This window comes from Bufo gargarizans, chromosome 3 (assembly GCF_014858855.1).
Source record: "Bufo gargarizans isolate SCDJY-AF-19 chromosome 3, ASM1485885v1, whole genome shotgun sequence".
NCBI classification, from domain to species: Eukaryota; Metazoa; Chordata; class Amphibia; order Anura; family Bufonidae; genus Bufo; species Bufo gargarizans.
In genome coordinates this window covers 231236639-231259812 of record NC_058082.1, presented here as the reverse complement: position 1 = coordinate 231259812, position 23174 = coordinate 231236639, and the positions used below count along the sequence as shown (strand labels likewise).

Sequence of the window (23174 nt, the reverse complement as noted above, 5' to 3'; positions counted from 1 at the left end):
GGTCGCACCTGGTGTGCACCCTGTGCACGGGTCCCCCTCGTCCTCTGTGATGAGGTCCGGTAATTACTCGCACTTCCCCCCAGCCTCAGTGACAAAGCCTCCCCGGGGGTCTGTGGAGTGGAAGGAGCTCGGTGCTCGGTCCGTGTCTGCGGAGCTGCAATTACACAGCCATTAGGTGCTCTCCTCCGCCATTAATATGCACGGGATCTGCTAATCTGTTCCCAGCTCCCCGGTGTGCCCCCTCAGTGCCAGAGCTGTGGGCACACTGCAGACTGCGTGCCCTGCTCCTGTGATTTATGAAAGCCCTTCCACCGTGCCCTCCATCATGTCTCAGCTCATTTCCTAAGTACTTGGCATAATGTTTTAGTAGTGTATTCCTCCTGCAGCAGGCCATCAGGTGATGGGTACAGGCAGGCACCCACTGCTACTGCACTGCTAATTGTCCTCTCTGCTCCTCCATTCTCTGGCTGGGGGATAATGCCACAATGGCTTACATAAGAGCAGGCCTATTCACACTCTGACAAGAGAGGATTAGATGGGAAAAGTCAATTTCAGATTATTCCAAGAAGATTTTCTATGCATTTATCAGAAGCATTCAGCGCTCAGGACTGTAATCTACTCAATCCGGTGTAATGGACAGACAGACAAAGCCCAGTGCAGCCCTGTATGAAGGAACAGGGGGCTTACACCCCTAGAAAACAGGCCCATTCACTTGTAACAACTATATTTACAGTCTGTACTTTTCCCAGCTATAAATACACTAAACAATCAATAAAAAGCCTAATAAAAGTATTTATTGCTAATGAGAACATAAAAATTCTAGCTGCCTGTTGTAAAAGGTAAAATATAAATGTTCCTCCTCCACCTTTTCATATTAAACTACAATGCAGGAGACAGCAGTGCAGGACAGGAATATTCATCTTCTACAAAGTTTCTTTTACAAATAATTGTGCCAACTATTAACCCGTGTCACGTATCATTCAGATATAGAAATCATTATTATGTGACGGCTCATTTTAACATATAAAAAAAATGCAGTTAAGATCAAATACTAGTTTGTCTGTTTATGCTTTTTTTTAATGGAAAATTGTTATATTTGAATAAAATGACCTATTGTTTAAATCATATTTTTCTATTAAACATATTTTTAAAGAATTTGTGGTGATATTTTTAATTTTCCATGTCAATATCTAAATAATAAAAAATGTCTTGACAACAAAGCCTAATAAAAGCTGCCACTTCTTGTTTTATACAGATCACTTTATTACATATAGAATGACATACATAAGCCATATACACAGATAACACAGACTCCACCAGTCACAATAGGTGATCTATGAAGGTCATCTACTCCCTCCCGACTTCTGCACAGGTCACACTATATGCCTAGAAAACGCCCCCATAGAAGTCATGGAGTCCCCTCCTGGCCATTCTGTCTATGGCCCATGGGGCTGCTGTAAAGCATATCCCTAAATGCTGTTCAGAACAGCTCAGGATGATGTCTGCCCTCATAATCATGTTCAGGAAATAGAATTAAAAAAACTATGTCCCCATAGTGCCGGACAAAAACATGTGGGTGCTATTTGACATCCGGCATCAAAACTGAGGTGCTGGATTCCTGGAACGATCCCATAGAAAACTATGGAATCAGTTCTGCATGAGTTCTCTCTGGCATTACCGTACAATGCTGGAGAGAAACTGAAAGGGACGGCTATGTATATGTGGAGTGGTAGTATGGTATCACAGAAAAAAGTCAGAGGATAACCATTTACCTGTTACAGAGGAGTAAGTCACCAGCAATGATGTAGCAGTCATTTAGACGGGGTGGTTTCATGCACTTAGACCTCCTTCACATGTTTTCATTTTTGTGGATTTTTAAAAAAAAATTGTGTCATTTTGTCCTGAGCTATGGAGAAAAACCCCAGAAAAAAACCCCATATTGTTTTGATAAAAATGGCACTGATACTATAAGTACTGCAAATACCCTGTACACAAACCGTACGGTTGTGTCTAGTGTTGTGCAAATCGAGCTTGGGATCCAAAATCCGAAGTCGATTCGTTCAAAACATTGTTTGACTGCTGTATTGAGATTCATTCATCCCCATACAGCATTCAAATGTGATGTGAAATTCGGGAGACTTCGGTGAATAACTTCGGAGTTGAAAACCATTTTTAAACTTGAAAGAAAAAAAGTGCAGAAAATAGGTATGCGAAACAAGCGCTGCAAAGCGCTGTGTGTGAAAGCGGTAAGGATGGCTTTATGTGTGGCCTGCCATATCAATATTATTAAGGAATAGTTTGCATCTCGTCAAAGAGCCTCCAAGTCTAAAACCTTGCTTTCAACACAATTGTATGTCTCCTGCACACGACTGTATCCGTTTTGTGGAACGCAAATCATGGATCTGCAAAATATGGATGCGGTCCGTGTGCATCCTGCAATTTTCGCAGGACCCACTGTAAAAAAAAAAAAAAAAAAAAAGCCTATTCTTGTGCACAAAACAGACAAGAATAGGACAGGTTCTACAATTTGCGGCGTGCACCATCTGCATGATACTAAGCCACCAACAAGGGGCATTTATTTTAAAGATGAATAATAAAAGTATATTTTAAAAGGGTCCGAAAATTAACTGCAGAGAGAATTCTATAATTTGTGGCCTGGCTGCACGGATACAGACAGCACACAGATGACATGTGCTGTCCAATTTTTGCGGACCCATGAAATAGAATGGATCCGTGTACAATCTGCAAAAAATGTGGATCGATCAAGGACCAAAAATATGGTCGTGTACATTAGGCTTTAATCAAATTTTAAGCGGTTCTGTATAAATGAGTAGCATGTAAACCCAACTCTAGGGTAACCTGGCGTACTTCGCAGTTGCGTCTGAATGTCATATATACTAATGGATTACTCAGCTTTGACTCAGATTCTGTCTTAAATCAAGACGCATGGCTGAATTCTGGCTTACTTAGGACTATACAGTATGTACAGCAATCTCTCTCTCTCTCTCTCTCTCTCTCTATATATGACTTATTTAAAGAAAATCTTTCTTTTTTACAGTCCTGTCAGGAGGCATTCATAGGTGGCAGATTTGTTTCAAAAATTAGTTTGCTTAAAGTCACATTCATTTCACTAGGGTTATTTTGCAAGCAAGCACATAGATTTCTGCAAGCCCCATTAAGATTCAAAGCCATTTCTGCTGGAAATCTGTTGCATGTGAATTCACCCCTAAGGGTGAAATTTCTTCAACAAAATGTGCGGTGAGTAAAGGTTACCCTTAGGCCACTCGCTCACCTTGTGAAATACATGTCGTTTTATGTATGAGAGTACACAAATCTCGTGCACACTTTGCAGATTTTTTTCTGTGTGGAAATTGACCTGACGTGCACATCACCAAATACGCAGCGTCTCAATTATTTTTTGGGTTTTAGGTGAGATCTGCGGCAAAACAATATCAAATTCCACATAAAAAAACCCTATTAAAAATTGCAATTTTTTGGTGCTGTTTGGGTGCAGAAATGCACATAAATCCTTATGTAAATTTGTGTGGATCTTCTGCTCGTTCACCTGAACCTGTGTGCAGGTAATCTTAGGGTGCCCTCACACATTACGGTATTTTCGCCAACAAAATCCGCAGATGAGATTTTACAAAATTGCCGTTAGTTATTTTTTCTTTTTTTTGCACATTATGCTGTAAATTTGGGTGCTGATTTTTCCACAATGGAGTAGTATGGTTATTTATTTGTGAATTATATTGTGGGTTTTTGCGCGGATAACATCTCCATTGAAATGAATGGAGACATTCAGCTGCAGGAAATCCACAACAAAACATTATTTATGTTCCGTTCCGCTGTGGAATTGATATTCCGCAGCAGAACAGAATGCAAGTATTGGCACTTTTCATCCCCATAGGCTAACATAGAGGATGTCTTTATGTTGCGCATTTAGCTGTGGAAAATTCAGGAACGTGTGAGGGCACCCTTAACAATACTAAGATTATAGCTCACAGACAGCAGGAGGCATGAATAAGAAATAGGATTCTCAGCATTTTATTTCTGTATAAAACGTCATCCCCTATATGTGTAAAATGTGTCATGGATAGTGAATAAGGATCCAAACAGGACAACACATATGACAACTATTCAGCTGGATTCACACACAGCTTTTCGGTATTTTTATCACTATTTTCTTGTTTGGCCAAAAATGCTGAGCACAGATAGTATATAGCGATATATGACAATATTGTGCTGGTAGGCACATGCATTTTTTCCATGTCACATGCCTTTTTTAATGCAATTTTTTATTCACTTGTGTGACAAGTAACGCCATTGCTACAACATGCTGCAGCATAAAAAAAGAAAACGCAACAGTCACATAAAAAAGAAAAACCACACCACTAAAAAAAAATTGTGCGAATCCTGCTTTTACAAAAAAATAAAAAATCACCAAAAAAGCATGTATAAAATTAGGCAAAAGTTGGCAAAAACACCATAAAAACTATGTTTGGACCCAACCTAAATCACATCAAACACTGACAGACATTTGTTAAAATAAAAACACACCTCTAAAAGCACCATGAAAAGCACTTTCAATTTTAGAAAACTGCAAAAACATAATTATTTTTATGCATTTTGAAAAACAAAAACTAGAAAAAAGTCTTATGTTAGCCCAACCTTGAGGCATGTTGATGTATTTTACAGCATTTTGGGTTAGTAAAAATGGAATGAAAGTATTTTTGTCATTTTGAAAAATGCATAGACATTAATAAGTAACCAACACATCTTATCATACATCATGTCACTTCAACATACAATTTCTGAAACAGTTTTGATGCACATGAAGTGAGTAACTTTTCAGTGTGTATGTCAATGTGAATATTTTTAGCTCAACAGTAGATAAGCACTTTCTCCATATTGGCCGTTTTTCCTTAACTTGCCTACACATCGAAAGCTTGAGATCCATCACCTCTGACCTGAATCAATCCCCTATCCTTGTTGATGGGGTCACAAAGCTGATGGTTCAGTCAGGCCTGGAGAGCACTTATCTGAGCTCTCCCTGTGAAATCAGGAGTAAAGACACCTTGCAGTGTCCTTCTCATGCCCCCCTCCTCCAGATCCTATCATAGTCAGACAAACACTTTCAAGGGTTAATCTCCTTATTTATTGCAATGGTGATCATTATATTTTCAGGCAAGAATACATTGAACCTTTCCTGCAGAGCACTATCTGGTAAGTGTACGTGGAGCGGTGTACCGGCACCTATCTAGCGGGAAGATGAATGGTGTTTTCTATTTACCCATTATATAAACAGAGCAGCCTTCCTGGGGTGATTTTGTAAGGGCGGCTCATAGAGAGGTTGGTGCGTGGTGTAGAACTTTCTATTCTGCTCCTTTCTTTAGGAACCGTCCTGGGTGCTCGGGCCACAAAGCCTCATGATTTAATGAGGAACAGAAACAAAATGTCTGATTGTTGCTGTTGAAGCTTCATTCGAGGCCTCTGGCAGCACAAGCTGATCCTATGCAGCTTCAATACCCCTGGCCCTGAATATAAGAGTACACACTGAATAGGGGACAATGGCCGCTTGTTATGTTTATTTACCCTCACTACAAGCTGGGTTAACCTCTCCAAAACAGCTTGGCTAAGCCCGTTAACAAGACGTAGCATATGACCTGTGGTGGTATCTCCAGTGTCATGTAAATGTGGCTACACAGAGCCATCCTGCACAAGTTTATGGCAGTTCAGCCCTTGTCACCCTCTCTTAAATGTTTATAGGAAGAAACAGGATAAATGGCGGTGCCCAGAAGAAAGTCAGGACTAAGAGCTACTGGAGGTGACGTTTATTGTAATTAATGACATACATATACAAAAAAAAGAAATGCATCATGATCATTCTAGGCTCAATGGCTTCCAACGTCCCTCAGAATACTTCTCAAGTCTCTCTCCGTCCTCTAAGACAAGCGCTGTATGGAGTGGACTCCTGTTGAGAGCTTCATTTAACAGATGATTCGTTCTTGATGGCTGTGGCAAGCGTAACGATGTTCTGTGCCTGCTTAAGCAAGGGCATGTCTATCATGCTCCCATGGAAAGTGAATGCCCCCTGCAACACATCAAAGGAACAAGACCACAAATCAGGCCTTAATATGTCTCTTTCTGTACAACCAACAAACGCAGCCCTCAGGTGATCACCACATCCAGCTACCACTACACACAACTCACAGTCATAGCAAAGACATAACATCAAGTACCTGGAAGACAGGTCAGCAATACTGTACCCAGCAGGAGCAGGCGTGACTTACAATATTAAGACCTAGATCTGCATACCCTGCTAAGAAAATGGAGAGCCACAGAAAACTACAGAGAAAGAATTTAATTTGGCCAATACTTACACTAAAAAGTCACGATGAAGCCCCCAAGTGTTAAATGACAAATTCTCCTTTGCTACATATCCATGCAAAATACTGTATATTGACTTACTAGATGTTAGTAATAGCATAGTGGATTTATGATTACTGCTAGATGTCCTGTAAGGACAGCAGAAGAATATGGAAGAAATGTCCTACTAAGTTATGGATATTGGTTACTGGAAAGAGATTCAGTGCGAAGACAAAAATAAATCTCAAAAGATTTTACCAATGCTACATGTAGAGGTGAAATAACGGGTAAAAATGACTGTTCTCATTCTCGTCCAACAATTTTATAGTGTAGCTGTGTCCCTCTTTGTAACGGCTTATTAATATGAATTAAGAAAAAACAACCGCCCCACAAAAAAAACAAAAACACATAGTAATGCCTGTTTCTCTGATGGTGTTGCATGCAGTTTAATTCAGTTTCGTCTGTGATTGTGTCCAGTGTTTCAGTTTTTTCCCTTAGGATTGCATCCATTTTACATCCGTTTTTCCCCCACATGAAGAAAAACTGAGGAATAACACATAGCATCCCCTAGCAAACATCAGTAGAGAACTAACTGCATCTGGATGCCATGCGTCTGCTGTCATTTTTTTTCCACTGACCCATTGACTAGTACTGTGTAAAAAATGGATGAAGATAGAACACGCTGCGATTTTTCCTGAATGGACAAATGGTCAGTGAAAAACAATGCTCATGTGCATATATCCTTTGAAGTGAATAGGTCAGAGTTAAGTATAGATGCTATCCGCCCCCATATAGTAATTTCCCTCACACTGCCCCATATAATAATTTCCCCCACACTGCCCCATATAATAATTTCCCCCACACTGCCCCATATAATAATTTCCCCCACACTGCCCCATATAATAATTTCCCCCACACTGCCCCATATAATAATTTCCCCCACACTGCCCCCATGAAATAATTTGCCCCCACACTACACCCCTATGAAGTAATTTGCCCCAATGTAGTAATCTGCCCCCAATTAAGTGATTTGCCCCATGTAATAATCTGCCCCCACACTGTGCCCCTGAAACGATTTGCCCCCACACTACACCCCTATGAAGTAATTTGCCCCAATGTAGTAATCTGCCCCCAATGAAGTGATTTGCCCCATGTAATAATCTGCCCCCACACTGTGCCCCTGAAGCGATTTGCCCCCACACTACACCCCTATGAAGTAATTTGCCCCCACACTACACCCCTATGAAGTAATTTGCCCCAATGTAGTAATCTGCCCCATGTAATAATCTGCCCCCACACTGTGCCCCTGAAGCGATTTGCCCCCACACTACACCCCTATGAAGTAATTTGCCCCAATGTAGTAATCTGCCCCAATGAAGTGATTTGCCCGATGTAATAATCTGCCCCCACGCTGTGCCCCTACACTACACCCCTATGAAGTAATTTGCCCCAATGTAGTAATCTGCCCCAATAAAGTGATTTGCCCCATGTAATAATCTGCCCCCATACTGTGCCCCCTGAAGCGATTTGTCCCCACACTGCCCCCATGTCCTCCTCTATGCGCTCCCATGCCTCGTTGCAGTATGTGGGCGTTCAGTATGTGGGACGAACGCCCATAGGTTAATCTGCCACTGAGTGGGACTGCAGACAGACAAGTGTTCTAAAGATTGGGGTGGTCATCTCCTAGGCCAGACAACCCCTTTAAACACTCAGTTTAATTTATTTAGAGCTGATTTAACAAAAGATTCACACATCCAGCTGAATGCTAACGATATTGCTGATTAATGAGACAATTGGAGAAAAGTACTCTCTACAGACATGCTGAAATCTTTCTATAATGTATGATGGTAGCCATATTTCTCTTGTTAAATGCAGTCATGTTATAATACAGTGTATTCTTTCTAGTTTTATGGAGTGAAAGGGATAACTCTTAGATTGGTGGGTGTCCTACCACTGAGACCTCTACTGATCATGAGAATCAGAACCCTGTACCTTTGAAGGCCTCCGGCATGTATGATTGATGGGGATCTGGCTGCTTCCACCCCACTGATCGTGAGAATGGAGGTCTTGAAGTGAACAGGCTTGTGCAGTATGCATGTGTGATCTGTAATCTGTTTATGGGACTGCTAAGTACATAAATCTGCTATCTCTGGCAGTACCATAGAAGTGAATAGGAGCAGTGGTCACACATGGACACTAGTGCTCCATTCACACAAGAGCACCTCTACAGCAGTCAGACCTGCAGCAAATATACCTTCATCATCTATTCTGTGGATAGGTGATAAATGTTATTCGTGGGCCATGTTTACCCATTATTTTTAAGCTAAAATACTGCCCTTATTATCACAGCTCGGCTTTCATTTCTTATAGTGATCTTAAAAAATAAAGGTTGTGCTGTGATGGGAAACAAGAAAAGATTTCATAAACCTGCCCCATCATTAATCCTTTCATATTCAATGTGTTTTTTTTTTTTTTCATGTGGTTGACCGTTCCAGCATAGTATGTAATAAAAGAGGATGTGTGCTAGGAAAAAAAAATGTAGATGCTATCCCTTGTAAAGAAAAACACGGACCACAATTGGACAGAAACATTGCTCATATCAAACATGTAAAGAATTCACATGCGGCAGACTTGTTGCAAAAATTTCTGCAGTTGCCCCATTCACTTGAATGGAGTTTGCAGAATTTCATGTACTTATTCATGCACTTGTTGCCCAAACAACCCCACTTGCATGGAAGGTCGACGGGAGTGGGAATCCACCCTAAATCATCATGCTCAAATGGCTTAAAATTGTTAAATGGGTTTGTCCGTTAAAGGGGTTCTGAACTTTAATTTAACTGATGATCTATCATCTGGATAGATCATCAGCTTCTGATCGGCTGCCTGAGAAGGCAGCAGCGCGGCAGCAGCGCTCCAGCAGCGCCGCGGCCTTCTCGCTGTTTACTGCCGGCCCACTGACGTCACGACTAGTATCAACTAGCGTGGGCGGGGCTAAGCTCCATTCAAGTGAACAGAGCTTAGCCGCGCACACAGTAGTTGATACTAGTCGTGACGTCAGTAGGCCGGTGGTAAACAGTGAGAAGGCCGCGGCACTGCTAGAGCGCCGCTGCCTTCTCAAACAGCTGATCGGCGGGGGTTCCGGGTGTCGGGCACCCGCCGATCAGAAGCTGATGATCTATCCAGAGGATAGATAATCAGTTAAATTAAAGTGCAGAACCCCTTTAAAGACAACTTATTCTCCCCTATGCACAGGATAGGGGATCTGTTTGATTGCGGTTGTCCGACTGCTGGGGCCCTCACTGATCATGACAACAGAGGACTATGCTCCCTTGTTGAAATGGAGCAACAGTCATACGTTTGCGCTACCGCTCCATTCAGCTCTACAGGCCTGCCGGAGATAGCCCAGCATTTGTACTTACAGTAGAATGGAACAGCGGATGTACATGTGTGCCTGCTGCTCCATTCGAACAGAGAGCACGGTTCCCTTTTTCGTTATTGGCCAGGGCCCCAGCAGATCAGACACTCATCCCCTATCCAGTGGCTATGGGATAAGTTGTTTCAATGGGACAGTCCCATTTTAAACCAGAGTTCCCTGCTATTTCCTGTTGTCATTGCAATGTCTTAGTGACGTCCACTGCAAAGTGACGATGACTACTAAGCAGTGGCTGCAGCAGTGTGGCCAGCTACCTTCCCACCTGGTCATTTGGCACTGGAGTCTACAGCATCACACGGTGTAAGAACAGTGAAATAATGAAACTATTGTTTTTTAAACCTTAACTGGTAAACAGTGGACCTTATGTTACAGCAAGTAAATTCAGCTTTTCCTCACAAACAATATTTCTGATATACTAATTTTTATAGTATCCTGGGTTGTGCTAGTTTTGACACTTTAAGGGCTCATGCCCATGACCAAACAGATGGCAAACTGACCCATATAAGTCAATGTCATATCCACTGGGAAGATCACTGCAAGTCCTATTTTTGTCCATATTTCAGAATGGTCCATCGATAGTAGTTAGACAAAAACTGAATGCACACTAAAGCTATTAGGTAAATCTGTACTCTGCACACACATTTCAATGTGGCTTCCTTATTCATATTTTATGAATATATAGAAAATTATGAATGGACTACAGACTTCTAACAGATTGGAGGGAAACTTAAGTATGTAACTCAAGCAAACATGCCATATTGATATGTATAGCTCTATGTAATATATAGACATACAGTACATATGTAACAAAGTTTAATGTATACATATATATATATATATATATATATATATAATACAACCATAATAGTTTGATATGCCATATATTTTTTGTTGTGCGCCTGCCAGGACTGGCAATCCCTGTTTTCAGGATTGGTAAGGTTCAGGCAATTGGACCCCTACCCGAGATATTTCTGGCATATGAAATCACCTTCAACAAACCAAAAACAAATGGTAGGACATTTTCATGTCTACAGCCAAGCTCCTTTTAACATTCAAATATCACACTAAATTTTTGGTTTGATTCTACAATCTTAGTTTTCCACTATAGTAGAAAAATGTACAGCTATGCTGAATTCTAGATGTGACTGATCACCAAAGAGTTGCAATTAAAATGATCATATAGGAGGAATTGGCAGAAGCACTTACATATTTCCAATAATGTAACTGCTAATCATCTGATGTATATGTTTGACTTATTCACAGACAGACAATCTATGTCAAACTATATGCGAATACTAGAAGTTGCCTGATACAGGCTTTCGCTCATCCTACTATCCAGGTTTTGGGATGAAGATGCAGGGGACCATATGTTTTCCTGAGATAACTGTCTGCGCTCTGTCTTTCTGCATTTTCCCTCACTATTACAAAAAGACAGTTAGAGAACAGGCTTAAAGCATTATAAAAGCTCCTTAATTTTCACTGTAGAAGGCATACCCCCGTACCCTCAATACAATGAAGGACGTGTCTTATTCATTTTCAAAGTGCTGTTTCAACTAAATATATCTGAAAGTAATTGGTGTCAGTTGGGTTGAATAAATATGAAACAATATGTGGCCATGTGAAGTAAAATAATTCAATAATTTCTATGAATTAGAAGCTACCATCAATATTCAGGTCAGCAGCATTTCACAGAAAAAAAATAAAATCTACATCCAGCAACCAGTTGTCAAGGATAACCACTAAACCCAAACTGGCAGAAGTCCAGAACTGTCACTAAACTGAAACTACATTAGGGAAAAGGGAAACAAAAATCATGCTGAACATTTCAATGTCTTCACTGCCAGAAGCAGGTAACACCATGAAAGATTTATATATATATATATATATATATATATATATATATATATAAATAATGAGGCTCAATATCTAAGACTTATTAGCTTCAACTCCATGTCTTATACAGGGAGTGCAGAATTATTAGGCAAGTTGTATTTTTGAGGATTAATTTTATTTTTGAACAACAACCATGTTCTCAATGAACCCAAAAAACTCATTAATATCAAAGCTGAATATTTTTGGAAGTAGTTTTTAGTTTGTTTTTAGTTTTAGCTATTTTAGGGGGATATCTGTGTGTGCAGGTGACTATTACTGTGCATAATTATTAGGCAACTTAACAAAAAACAAATATATACCCATTTCAATTATTTATTTTTACCAGTGAAACCAATATAACATCTCAACATTCACAAATATACATTTCTGACATTCAAAAACAAAACAAAAACAAATCAGTGACCAATATAGCCACCTTTCTTTGCAAGGACACTCAAAACCCTGCCATCCATGGATTCTGTCAGTGTTTTGATCTGTTCACCATCAACATTGCATGCAGCAGCAACCACAGCCTCCCAGACACTGTTCAGAGAGGTGTACTGTTTTCCCTCCTTGTAAATCTCACATTTGATGATGGACCACAGGTTCTCAATGGGGTTCAGATCAGGTGAACAAGGAGGCCATGTCATTAGATTTTCTTCTTTTATACCCTTTCTTGCCAGCCACGTTGTGGAGTACTTGGACGCGTGTGATGGAGCATTGTCCTGCATGAAAATCATGTTTTTTTTACCTTGCAGACTTCTTCCTGTACCACTGCTTGAAGAAGGTGTCTTCCAGAAACTGGCAGTAGGACTGGGAGTTGAGCTTGACTCCATCCTCAACCCAAAAAGGCCCCACAAGCTCATCTTTGATGATACCAGCCCAAACCAGTACTCCACCTCCACCTTTCTGGCGTCTGAGTCGGACTGGAGCTCTCTGCCCTTTAGGCCCCATGCACACGGCCGTTGTTCACGGCCGTGTGCGGGCCGTGGAACCGCGGCCTGGATCCCTTCCTGTGAGCTGGAGCGCACGGCGTCACTGGTTGCTATGACGCCGTGCGCTCCCTGCTGCCGGCACAGAACAGTAATACACTGGTACGATCTATACCAGTGTATTACTGTACTGTGCCGGCAGCAGGGGGCGCACGGCGTCCTAGCAACCAGTGACGCCGTGCGCTCCAGCTCACAGGAAGGGATCCAGGCCGCGGTTCCACGGCCCGCACACGGCCGTGAACAACGGCCGTGTGCATGGGGCCTTACCAATCCAGGCATCTGGCCCATCAAGACTCACTCTCATTTCATCAGTCCATAAAACCTTAGAAAAATCAGTCTTGAGATATTTCTTGGCCCAGTCTTGACGTTTCAGCTTGTGCGTCTTGTTCAGTGGTGGTCGTCTTTCAGCCTTTCTTACCTTGGCCATGTCTCTGAGTATTGCACACCTTGTGCTTTTGGGCACTCCAGTGATGTTGCAGCTCTGAAATATGGCCAAACTGGTGGCAAGTGGCATCTTGGCAGCTGCACGCTTGACTTTTCTCAGTTCATGGGCAGTTATTTTGCGCCTTGGTTTTTCCACACGCTTCTTGCGACCCTGTTGACTATTTTGAATGAAACGCTTAATTGTTCGATGATCACGCTTCAGAAGCTTTGCAATTTTAAGAGTGCTGCATCCCTCTGCAAGATATCTCACTATTTTTGACTTTTCTGAGCCTGTCAAGTCCTTCTTTTGACCCATTTTGCCAAAGGAAAGGAAGTTGCGTAATAATTATGCACACCTGATATAGGGTGTTGATGTCATTAGACCACACTCCTTCTCATTACAGAGATGCACATCACCTAATATGCTTAATTGGTAGTAGGCTTTCGAGCCTATACAGCTTGGAGTAAGACAACATGCATAAAGAGGATGATGTGGTCAAAATACTCATTTGCCTAATAATTCTGCACGTAGTGTATTGTGATGACTTGAGAACTCAACACGGCTGCCCTGCAATTGAGTACTGCATGAGTGGCAGCAGGCTCTAACTAGTTAATTAGCAGGTAGGACTGCACTATTTATTCTATCTGCGTTGTTAATGGGTGTACAGTATCGCTGGTGCTGCAAGGCCATTCACAATGCAGACCGACTAAAAAGTGCAGTCAGTTGAGGCCTATACAGCCATGCTGTAGTTGACCACTATGCAGCCATGTCACAACTGCACTGTGTGGATGTACCATTACAGACAGAATGTTTTTAAATATATAGCATGCAATTTACATGACTCGGGGATGGATCCAATTCCTAACAAATAAACAATATGAAAAAACAGACAGAAGATGTTAAAATATTCATACAATAGCCAATCGCAGGCGATGCAAGGGAGGCTCGTTCCCATCGTAACCTGTTATTGGCTGCCCCAGTCTTCCCCGTTGCTGGATGTTTTGATCCATGCAACGAGGAGATGTTTAGTCGGCTGTGCGGGCATCAGGGCGACGCAGGTGCCGAGGAGCGAGGTAAGTACAACCTGTGTGAGGGGCCCGGGCATTTAGAGAGGCATCATAGGGGTTGTACAACCCCTTAACCTGCTCACTAATGTACAATTAAGTCACTGACCACACTTTTGGGGACAATATTTTTTTTAATTATTGCATTATACTCATTTTGAGCTAAAAAAAAATATTTTTAATTGGTCTTTATTACAAATATGGAACCCTTTTTTCTGTACATAGCTGAGATGCTCTAACAGAGGGATCTGAATTTTCTCCCTGCTCCATCAACTAGCTAATCTAGGCTGCTTATCTCTCCTCTCTGACATTAAAAACACTCATTATAGCTCCGTTTTTGGCTGATAAGAATGTGGCTAGAGAATTAGAGATAAGGGTTATTAGATGAGCGGCACAAAGAGAAAGCAAAAAGTAGAATTCACACAGCTAGACAAACGGTAAATCCTTTGTTAGAGAATTGCTCAATATTTTTAATAAAGACCAATTGAAAAAATTATTTTAGCCCAAAATTAGTAAAATGCAAATCATAAATTTTTTTGCCTCTGAAGGTGTACATAGCCTCTAAAGAGGACCTTTCCTTGGTCCAGACCTTATAAAATAAGTAGCAGGTTATGTAAGGCACAAAGCAGGGATCTAATAGCGCTTAATATTTTTCCTGGGCGCCGCTCCATTCGCCTGCTGTGCCCCTGTTAAATTCTCCCGCCTGGTATGCTAATTAATAGCATCGGAACAGGGAGGAGGATAAGCCAGGGTTTCTCAATGGGCATCACTTTTGCCCTGGCTGAAACATGCAAATGCTGAAACAAAACACCCATATTTGTCTGTTCAGTATGTAACAAAACATTTACCGCTAACATAGGCCTTATTAGCCATTTAAGGAAACATCACTAATGGCTGAAGATCTATCAGATGTCAAGGTCATCATTGAAAAACGATGGACGAACAACACTGAGAATTAAATAGGACTTTTCATGGGTCCAGACATTATAAAATAAGTAGCACGTTATGTAGGATATAAAGCAGGGATCTAATAGCGCTTACTATTTTTCCTTGGCGACGCTCTGTTCGCCCACTGTGCCCCGGTTGAATTCTCCCACCTGGTATGCTAATTAATAGCATCGGAACAGGGAGGAGGAAACGCCAGGGTTTCTCAATGGGTGTCTCCTTCTCCCTGGCTGTAGCGTGGTCCAAAGGAGAGCGTCACAGCCAGGAAGGTGATTTTTTTTTTACCCTGGCTGTGACGCTCTCCTTTGTGATTGGACCACACTACAGCCAGGGAGAAGGAGACACCCATTGAGAAACCCTGGCGCTTCCTCCTCCCTGTTCTGATGCTATTAAGTAGCATACCAGGCGGGAGAATTCAACCGGGGCACAGGGGGCGAACAGAGCGTTGCCAAGGAAAAATAGTAAGCGCTATTAGATCCCTGCTTTATATCCTACATAACGTGCTACTTATTTTATAATGTCTGGACCCATGAAAGGTCCTATTTAAGGCTCAGTGTTGTTCATCCATCGTTTTTCGATGAGGACCTTGAGATCTGATAGATAGATCTTCGGCCATTAGCGATGTTTCCTTAGATGGCTATTAAGGCCTATGTTAGCATTAAATGTTTTGTTACATACTGAACAGACAAATATGGATGTTTTTGTTTCAGCATTTGCATTTTCAGCTTTGTGTTTACTAAGTGTACGTTTCTCCTGTGCTAGTATTGTCCTTCTGGATTCGTATGTCTGGCAACCCTGATTGATCAGGGAAAGCCATGTATAATGATCATGCGCCAGAGATTCCCACGAGGTGATGTTAACATCCAGGGACTTGAGAGAGGCTTTCAGTGTATCTTTGTATTGCTTCTTTTGCCCCCCATGCAATCGCTTACTCTGGGACAGCTCACCATAGAAGATCTGTCTAGGGATGCGATGGTCTGGCATCGCTACGGCGTGGCCTGCCCAGCGCATCTGAGCTTTCATCAGCAAGGTGTAACAAGATGGTAAGCCTGCTCTGGAGAAGACTTCTGTATCTGGCAACTTATCCTGCCACTGGATCCTCAGGATTCTACGGAGGCAAGTCATGTGAAAGTGGTTCAGCTGTCTAGCATGTCTTCTGTATACTGTCCAGGTCTCACTAGCATGCATCAGGGTGGTTAACACTACCGCCTGGTAGACTTTAAGCTTTGTAGCAAGGCTTATTCCACAGTGCTCCCACACAATGGTCCGCAGTCTGCCAAATGCAGACCTTGCCTTTGCAATTCTGCAGTTCACCTCAATGTTAATGGTCACTGCACGGGAGAGAGTACTGCCAAGATACCTATATTGGTCCACTGCATGCAGCTTTTGTCCTTTCAGTGTGATGGTAGGCTCTTGGTATTGAGCTTTCGGAGCTGGCTGCTACATCACTTCGGTTTTCTTTGCATTGATGATGAGGACAAAGTTGTCACATGCTGCTGCAAATTTGTCCATACTGGCTTGCATTTCCTGCTCCGATTCTGCATTAAGGGCACAATCGTCAGCAAAAAGAAACTCACGAAGCACAGTCTCTTTTACCTTGGTGACAGCCTGGAGTCTTCGTAGGTTGAATAGTTTCCCATTGGTTCTATAATAATATATATTATGCTGAACAGGGTTGGTGCGATCATGCACCCTTGTTTAACGCTATTTGTGACAGGGAAGGCTTCTAAAGATTCACCATTGCTCAGAACACAAGCCACCATACCATCATGGAATCGCTGTACCATCAGGATGAATCTGTCTGGGCATCCAAACTTCGACATAATGCACCATAAACCTTTGTGACTAACTGTGGCAAAAGCCTTGGTAAGATCTATAAAGCTGGTGTATAGTTAACGATTTTGCTCCTTATATTTCTCCAGGAGCTGTCGAGCTGCAAATATCATGTCCACTGTGCCACGCTCTTTGCGAAAACCACACTGTGTCTCAGGTAGAAGACCCCGTTCCAGATGATCAATCAGACGATTTAGCAACATTTGTGCCAAGATCCTGTCTGCAATTGATAAAAGTAATATTCCTCTATAATTATCGCAGACTTGTCTATTTCCATTCCTCTCATAGAGGTATATGATGGACACGTATTTCAGTTCATGAGGTATGGAACCTTGATTCCAGAAAGATTGGAACAATTGGGTGGGTTTTTCAAAAAGCACTGCACCATCAGCCTCGACTTCCGTCGGAATTCCATCAGATCCTGGCGCCTTACCGCTGGACAATTAACTGTTGGCCTGTAAGGTTTTAGCCTCTGATGGTGGGACATCCAGGCTATAGTTGATATCCACCTGGGGTATTCTGTCAATAGCCTCATTATTTATGGTAGATGGGCGATTCAGCACAGAGTGGAAATGTTCAGCCTAACGCTGTAGAATCAGAGTTTTCTTAGTGATTAGAGTTGTACCATTCAAATCCAGTAGAGGGGAGCTTCCTGAGGACTGAGGTCCATACAGGGATCTGATGGCTTCATAGAATCGTTTGGCATCGTTTCTACCCCAAAACGTCTAAATTTCATCTGTTTTGGCACTCAGCCAGGAGTCCTGCATCTTACGGAGTTTACTCTGTATAGTCCTGCGAGTGTTGATAAAAACATTTTTCTTTGCAGTTGACGACGGGTCATGTTGATGAGCACGGTGAAGGCGATGTTTTTTGGCTAACAAGGCCTTAATCTCTTCATCAAACCAGTCCCGTTGTTTCCTGCATGTGGGTCCAAGAGCCTTAAGTGCAGACGAATGCAGGATGTGTCAGAAACATTCCCAGTCCTTCTCAGCACCTTCCTGCATTTGCAGGTTCATGAGTTGATTGTCAAGATCTTTTACCAATGAGGCTGCTATATTGGGATTTGCCAATGTATTGACATTGATCTTCTTTATCACAACTCTGTTTCCCTGTGGCCGCTTCTTAGGTTTGATGTGGATATTTAGTTTAAAAATGATGAGTCTATGGTCAGTCCAGCAGTCAGCACTCGGCATGGCGTCAGTTACTCTTACATCCTGTATGTCTTTCCTCCGCACTATGACAAAAACAATTAGATGCCAGTGCTTGGAGGGTGGGTGCATCCAGGACATCTTTTTGCGAGTAGGTAGACAGAAGATGGTATTAGTAATGACCAAGTCATGAGCAGCACATGTCTTCAATAGTAACAGACCATTGCTGTTACATGTGCTGATGCCGTTTTTGCCAATGACGCCATCCCAGGTGGAGTGATCGGATCCCACTCTTGCATTAAAATCACCAAGAAGAATCATTCGGTCAAGATGTCAGGACATCCGCTCACTCCGCCAGACTCTGTCTTCACATGCTCGGGATAGACAAATCCCTCTGTTACCGAAGGTCAATGGCCTGACGGCTACTCTCAACCTGGTTTAGCCAGCCTGTCAAAGCTGTTGCCTGGGGTGTGGCCACTGCGCATGTTACAGCGAGTGCCGGTCCGTTCTTCCTTTGCTCCAGCGATAGTATGACAAGATGAAAGAGCAAATGGGTTGATTTTTTTTTTACATTACCCACAAGTCACAAAAGATGCTGAAAGTGGTCCCCGTTCACGTCTATACACTTTTGTGCATGTTGGATTATGTTGGCCGATTCTGCTTGCCGCTCTTCAACAGTGATGCTGAAGATAGTGTTTGTGATGTTTACCTTGAGTTCATTCAGGGGATGTGGATTTTTAGCAGACACTTTCTGTTTTAAATTTCCCCACAGATAAAAATCGCAGGTGGACAAGACTGGGGAACGAGGTGGCCATAACCCCTTGCTCACAGTTCGCTCCCCTGTAAACAGTTCATGATTCAATGCCAGTGAATTTGGTGAGGTGTCGCATGTTGCCCCATTTTGTTGGAAATAGCAGGATATTTTTTTATTTGGCAGCATCACTGTTGAAGAGCTGCAAGCAGTATCAGCCAACATAATCCTACGTGCCCAAAGATGAATAGATGTGAATGGTGACTGCTTTTTGCATCTTTTGTGACTTGCAGGTAATAAAAAAAAACAACAACAATCTACTGGCCAACCTGTATTAACTTAGTGTTCCCGCTGAGATAAAGATGGTGGCTGATCTCCCCCTAGGATTGATGGGTCCAGTGTTTATCCTGCAGTATTCCCAGAAGGCATAACTCTGGGATAAATAACACAGGGGGAGCAGCTGGATCAAATAGCAGCACTATGACCTCTTTCCAGGAAATCATAAAATAAGGGCATTCGTGATGGTTGGGCATCTATGGCAGCTTGTTTGGGACAAATGCCCCATTTTATATAGTTGAAGACAAACTTTATTGAGGGAAAAACATGCACGTTAGACTCTACTACCTCATTCCAGTCCTCCTCAGTAAGAGAAGGCATACAGTCCTTCCAATAGGCATAGAAAAAAAATTGGAGACCAATTTAGATTCTAAAATGTGGGTATATAGAGCAGATACTACAACATTAGGCCTGGTGTTTTCAAAACTCCAAATGGGGGATGTTTAGAAAGAATCCTACAGAAAGTTAGAAATCTGGGAATAATGTGGCCCCAATGTTGTTGGCCGGTCCAAATTGACAAAGGAACGGGCAACACAAGTATGTGGGGCCAGCAATACCATAGTGCAGCACAAAATACCATCCCAGCAAAACCAAATACAACAGTACGGCTGTCCCTGTGTGGTGACCATAAATAGCTTCCAAGTTCTGTCCTTCTCCAATTGTCTCTAATTAAGATATGTAGCAGGGGGCTTCGAAGGTGAAATGTGAGCCCCAGCATCGAGCCAGCTTTACCTTCAGCATGCTGCCTAGACTTCTAGTAATATATCCTACAGTGCCCAATTTAAGTTACTTGTGGCCTGAGACACCCGTGTACCTGTGCCATTTGTAGACTGCCTCATATGATGGCCTGTGGCCAATGAATGAAAACAGAAGGGAAGGGAGCCACGGGCTCCCATTCCCTGCAGTATCAGTCCTGAGGACAGCAAGACAATTGAATTCAGGAGGGCATCTGTAGCCGCCAGCCAAGTACATAAGTACCCTATACTACAAGCAATAATTAATGCTAAGAGCATTAGATTATTATGTACACAGCCAGCAGCAGTGAACAGGGCTTGGGTGGACTCCTAGACTTCAGCCTATTGCAAATTTCCCTCTAGAGTCTATGGCCAGTCAGCCCTGGGAGTATCTTTTATTAGAATCGGAAAGCTATCTTCTATATTTAAGTATTCATCATCTTAAAAAAAGGCCATGAATGTTTGACTGTGGGGAACTCCAATAAAAGTGCTGCACCAGGTACTAAATTTATTCAGTAATTGAATCACTGTGCCTCTGCAAACAATTAACTGTATGGGGTACTGTAAAAACATAAAATAAAAATCTGGCATAACATGCTAAGCAAACTACCACCAATTTGAATTGAAGTTGACTTAACCCCTTCCTCTGACCAGCACCGTACTAGTATGGCGCTGGCCAGGTCTTTAAAGATGGAGCCTACTGCTCAGCAGAGTGGGCACTATAGCTGCAGTTTTGCACAGCAGACACCTATGCTCGCCGTGGTCAAACCAACTCATCGGAGCGCGTGTATTACTGGGAGCGCGCGCTTCCAGGTATGCTCCGGCTCCCTCATGTTGCGATCGGAGGAGCCGAAACTTGTATGCAGCAGCCCCTGTCATAGAGAATAACAGGGGGCTACTGCATAGTGTTTCCTAAGGAGCTCCTGCCTGTAGCAGGGCTCCATAGAAAACTAGTACATTTCTCATAGACTCCAATGCTAATGTATTGGAGTCTATGAAAATAGCAATCTAATAATTACTTGATATAGTGCTCTATGGCAACTATAAAAAAAGTAAAAAAAAAAAATATTACAATTTAACCCCTTAGGGACCAGGCTTATTTTCACCTTAAGGGCCAGGCCATTTTTTGCAAATCTGACCAGTGTCACTTTATGTGTAAATAACGCTTTTACTTATCCAGGCCATTCTGAGACACATATTGTACTTCATGACACTGGCAAAATGGAGAAAAAAAAAATAATAACTTTTATTTATAAAAAATAGCAAATTTACCAAACATTTAGAAAAATTTGCAAATTTCCAAGTTTCAATTTCTCTACTTCTATAATACATAGTAATATCTCCAAAAATAGTTATGACTTTACATTCCCCATATGTTCTACTTCATGTTAGGATCATTTTAGGAATGACATTTTATTTTTTGGGGACGTTCAAGGCTTAGGAGTTTAGAAGCAAATCTTGAAATTTTTTCAGAAATTTTCAAAAACCCACTTTTTAAGGACCAGTTCAGGTCTGAAGTCACTTTGTGAGGCTTACATACAGTCCTGATCAAAAGTTTAAGACCACTTGAAAAATGGCAAAAAAATCATATTTAGCATTTCTGGATCTTAACAAGGTTCCAAGTAGAGCTTCAACATACAACAAGAAAAATGGGAGTGAGACAAAATATTTTTTGAGCATTAAATTTAATGAAAACAACGAATAAACTGAAACAGGCTGTTTTTCAGCTGATCAAAAGTTTAGGACCAAACCTCCCAAAAAAACGAACCCCCCTTCCAAAACAGAAATCTAACTTCCAAACATGAACTCAGTAATGAGTAGCTCCGTCGTTATTTTTTATCACTTCAAAAATTCGTTTTGGTATGCTTGATGCAAGCGTTTCCATGAGGTGAGTGGGAACATTTCTCCAAGTGATGAAGACAGCCACACGAAGACCATCTACTGTCTGGAACTGTTGTCCATTTTTGTAAACTTCCCTTGCTATCCATCCCCAAAGGTTCTCAATTGGATTTAGATCAGGGGAACACGCAGGATGGGCCTAAAGAGTGATGTCATTCTCCTGGAAGAAGTCCCTTGTCCTGCGGGCATTGTGTACTGTAGTGTTGTCCTGTTGAAAAACCCAGTCGTTACCACACAGACGGGGGCCCTCAGTCATGAGGAATGCTCTCTGCAACATCTGGACATGAAGCTGCATTGTTTGACTGAAGGAAAAAGCACCCCAGACCATTATAGTGCCCCCTCCACTGTGGCGCGTAGAAAACATCTCAGGTGGGATCTGCTTGTCATGCCAGTGACGTTGGAAACCATCAGGGTTACATTTTTTCTCATCAGAAAATAAAACTTTCTTCCACCTTTGAATGTCCCATGTTTGGTGCTCTCTTGCAAAGTCCAAAAGAGCACTTCTGTGGCATTCAAGGAGACGAGGTGCTTGAAGACGTTTTTGTTTTTTGCAGCCCTTCAGTCTCAGATGCCGTCTGATGGTTATGGGGCTACAGTCAGCACTAGTAAGGGCCTTAATTTGGGTCGAGGATCGTCCAGTTTCTTGACGGACAGCCAATTGGATCCTCCGACTCAGTGCTGATGAATTTTTTTTTGGTCTTCCACTTGACTTTTTTGTTCCATAACCCTCATAATCATTTAAGAATTTAAGAAATTCCAAATGATTGTCTTACTGTGTCCCACCTCAGCAGCGATGGCACGCTGTGAAAGACCCTGCTTATGCAGTTCAACAACCCGACCACGTTCAAAAAGGGAGAGTGTTTTTGCCTTTGCCATCACAACGTGTGACTACCTGACAGAAAATGACAATGAATCCACATCTTTGCACAGATTTGGCCTTTTAAAGGCATGTGGTCCTAAACTTTTGATCAGCTGAAAAACAGCCTGTTTCAGTTTATTTGTTGTTTTCATTAAATTGAATGATCAAAAAATGTTTTGTCTCACTACCATTTATTCTTGTTGCATGTTGAAGCTCTACTTGGAACCTGGTTAAGATCCAGCCATGCTAAATATGATTTTTTGCAATTTTTCAAGTGGTCTTAAACTTTTGATCAGGACTGTAATAGAAACCACCCAAAAATGACCCAATTCTAGAAAATACACCCCTCAAGGTATTCAAAACTAATTTTACAAATGTCGTTAACCCTTTAGGTGTTCCACAAGAGTTATTGGCAAATGGAGATGAAATTTAAGAATTTAAATTTTTTAGCAAATTTTCAATTTTAATCAATTTTTGTCCAGTAACAAAGCAAGGGTTAACAGCCAAACAAAACT

General features: G+C 41.9%; 1 protein-coding gene across 1 annotated transcript in view; it reads right to left on the bottom strand.

Annotated features, from left to right (window-relative positions):
* Positions 1 to 5819: 5819 nt before the first annotated feature.
* CLYBL (citramalyl-CoA lyase) overlaps positions 5820 to 23174 on the bottom strand; it is a 374710-nt gene continuing 357355 nt past the window's right edge. The window contains 2 exon segments of the mRNA XM_044286389.1: positions 5820 to 6003; positions 6005 to 6094. Of these exon segments, the coding sequence (XP_044142324.1) occupies positions 5884 to 6003; positions 6005 to 6094 (210 nt within the window). The 3' untranslated portion in view covers positions 5820 to 5883.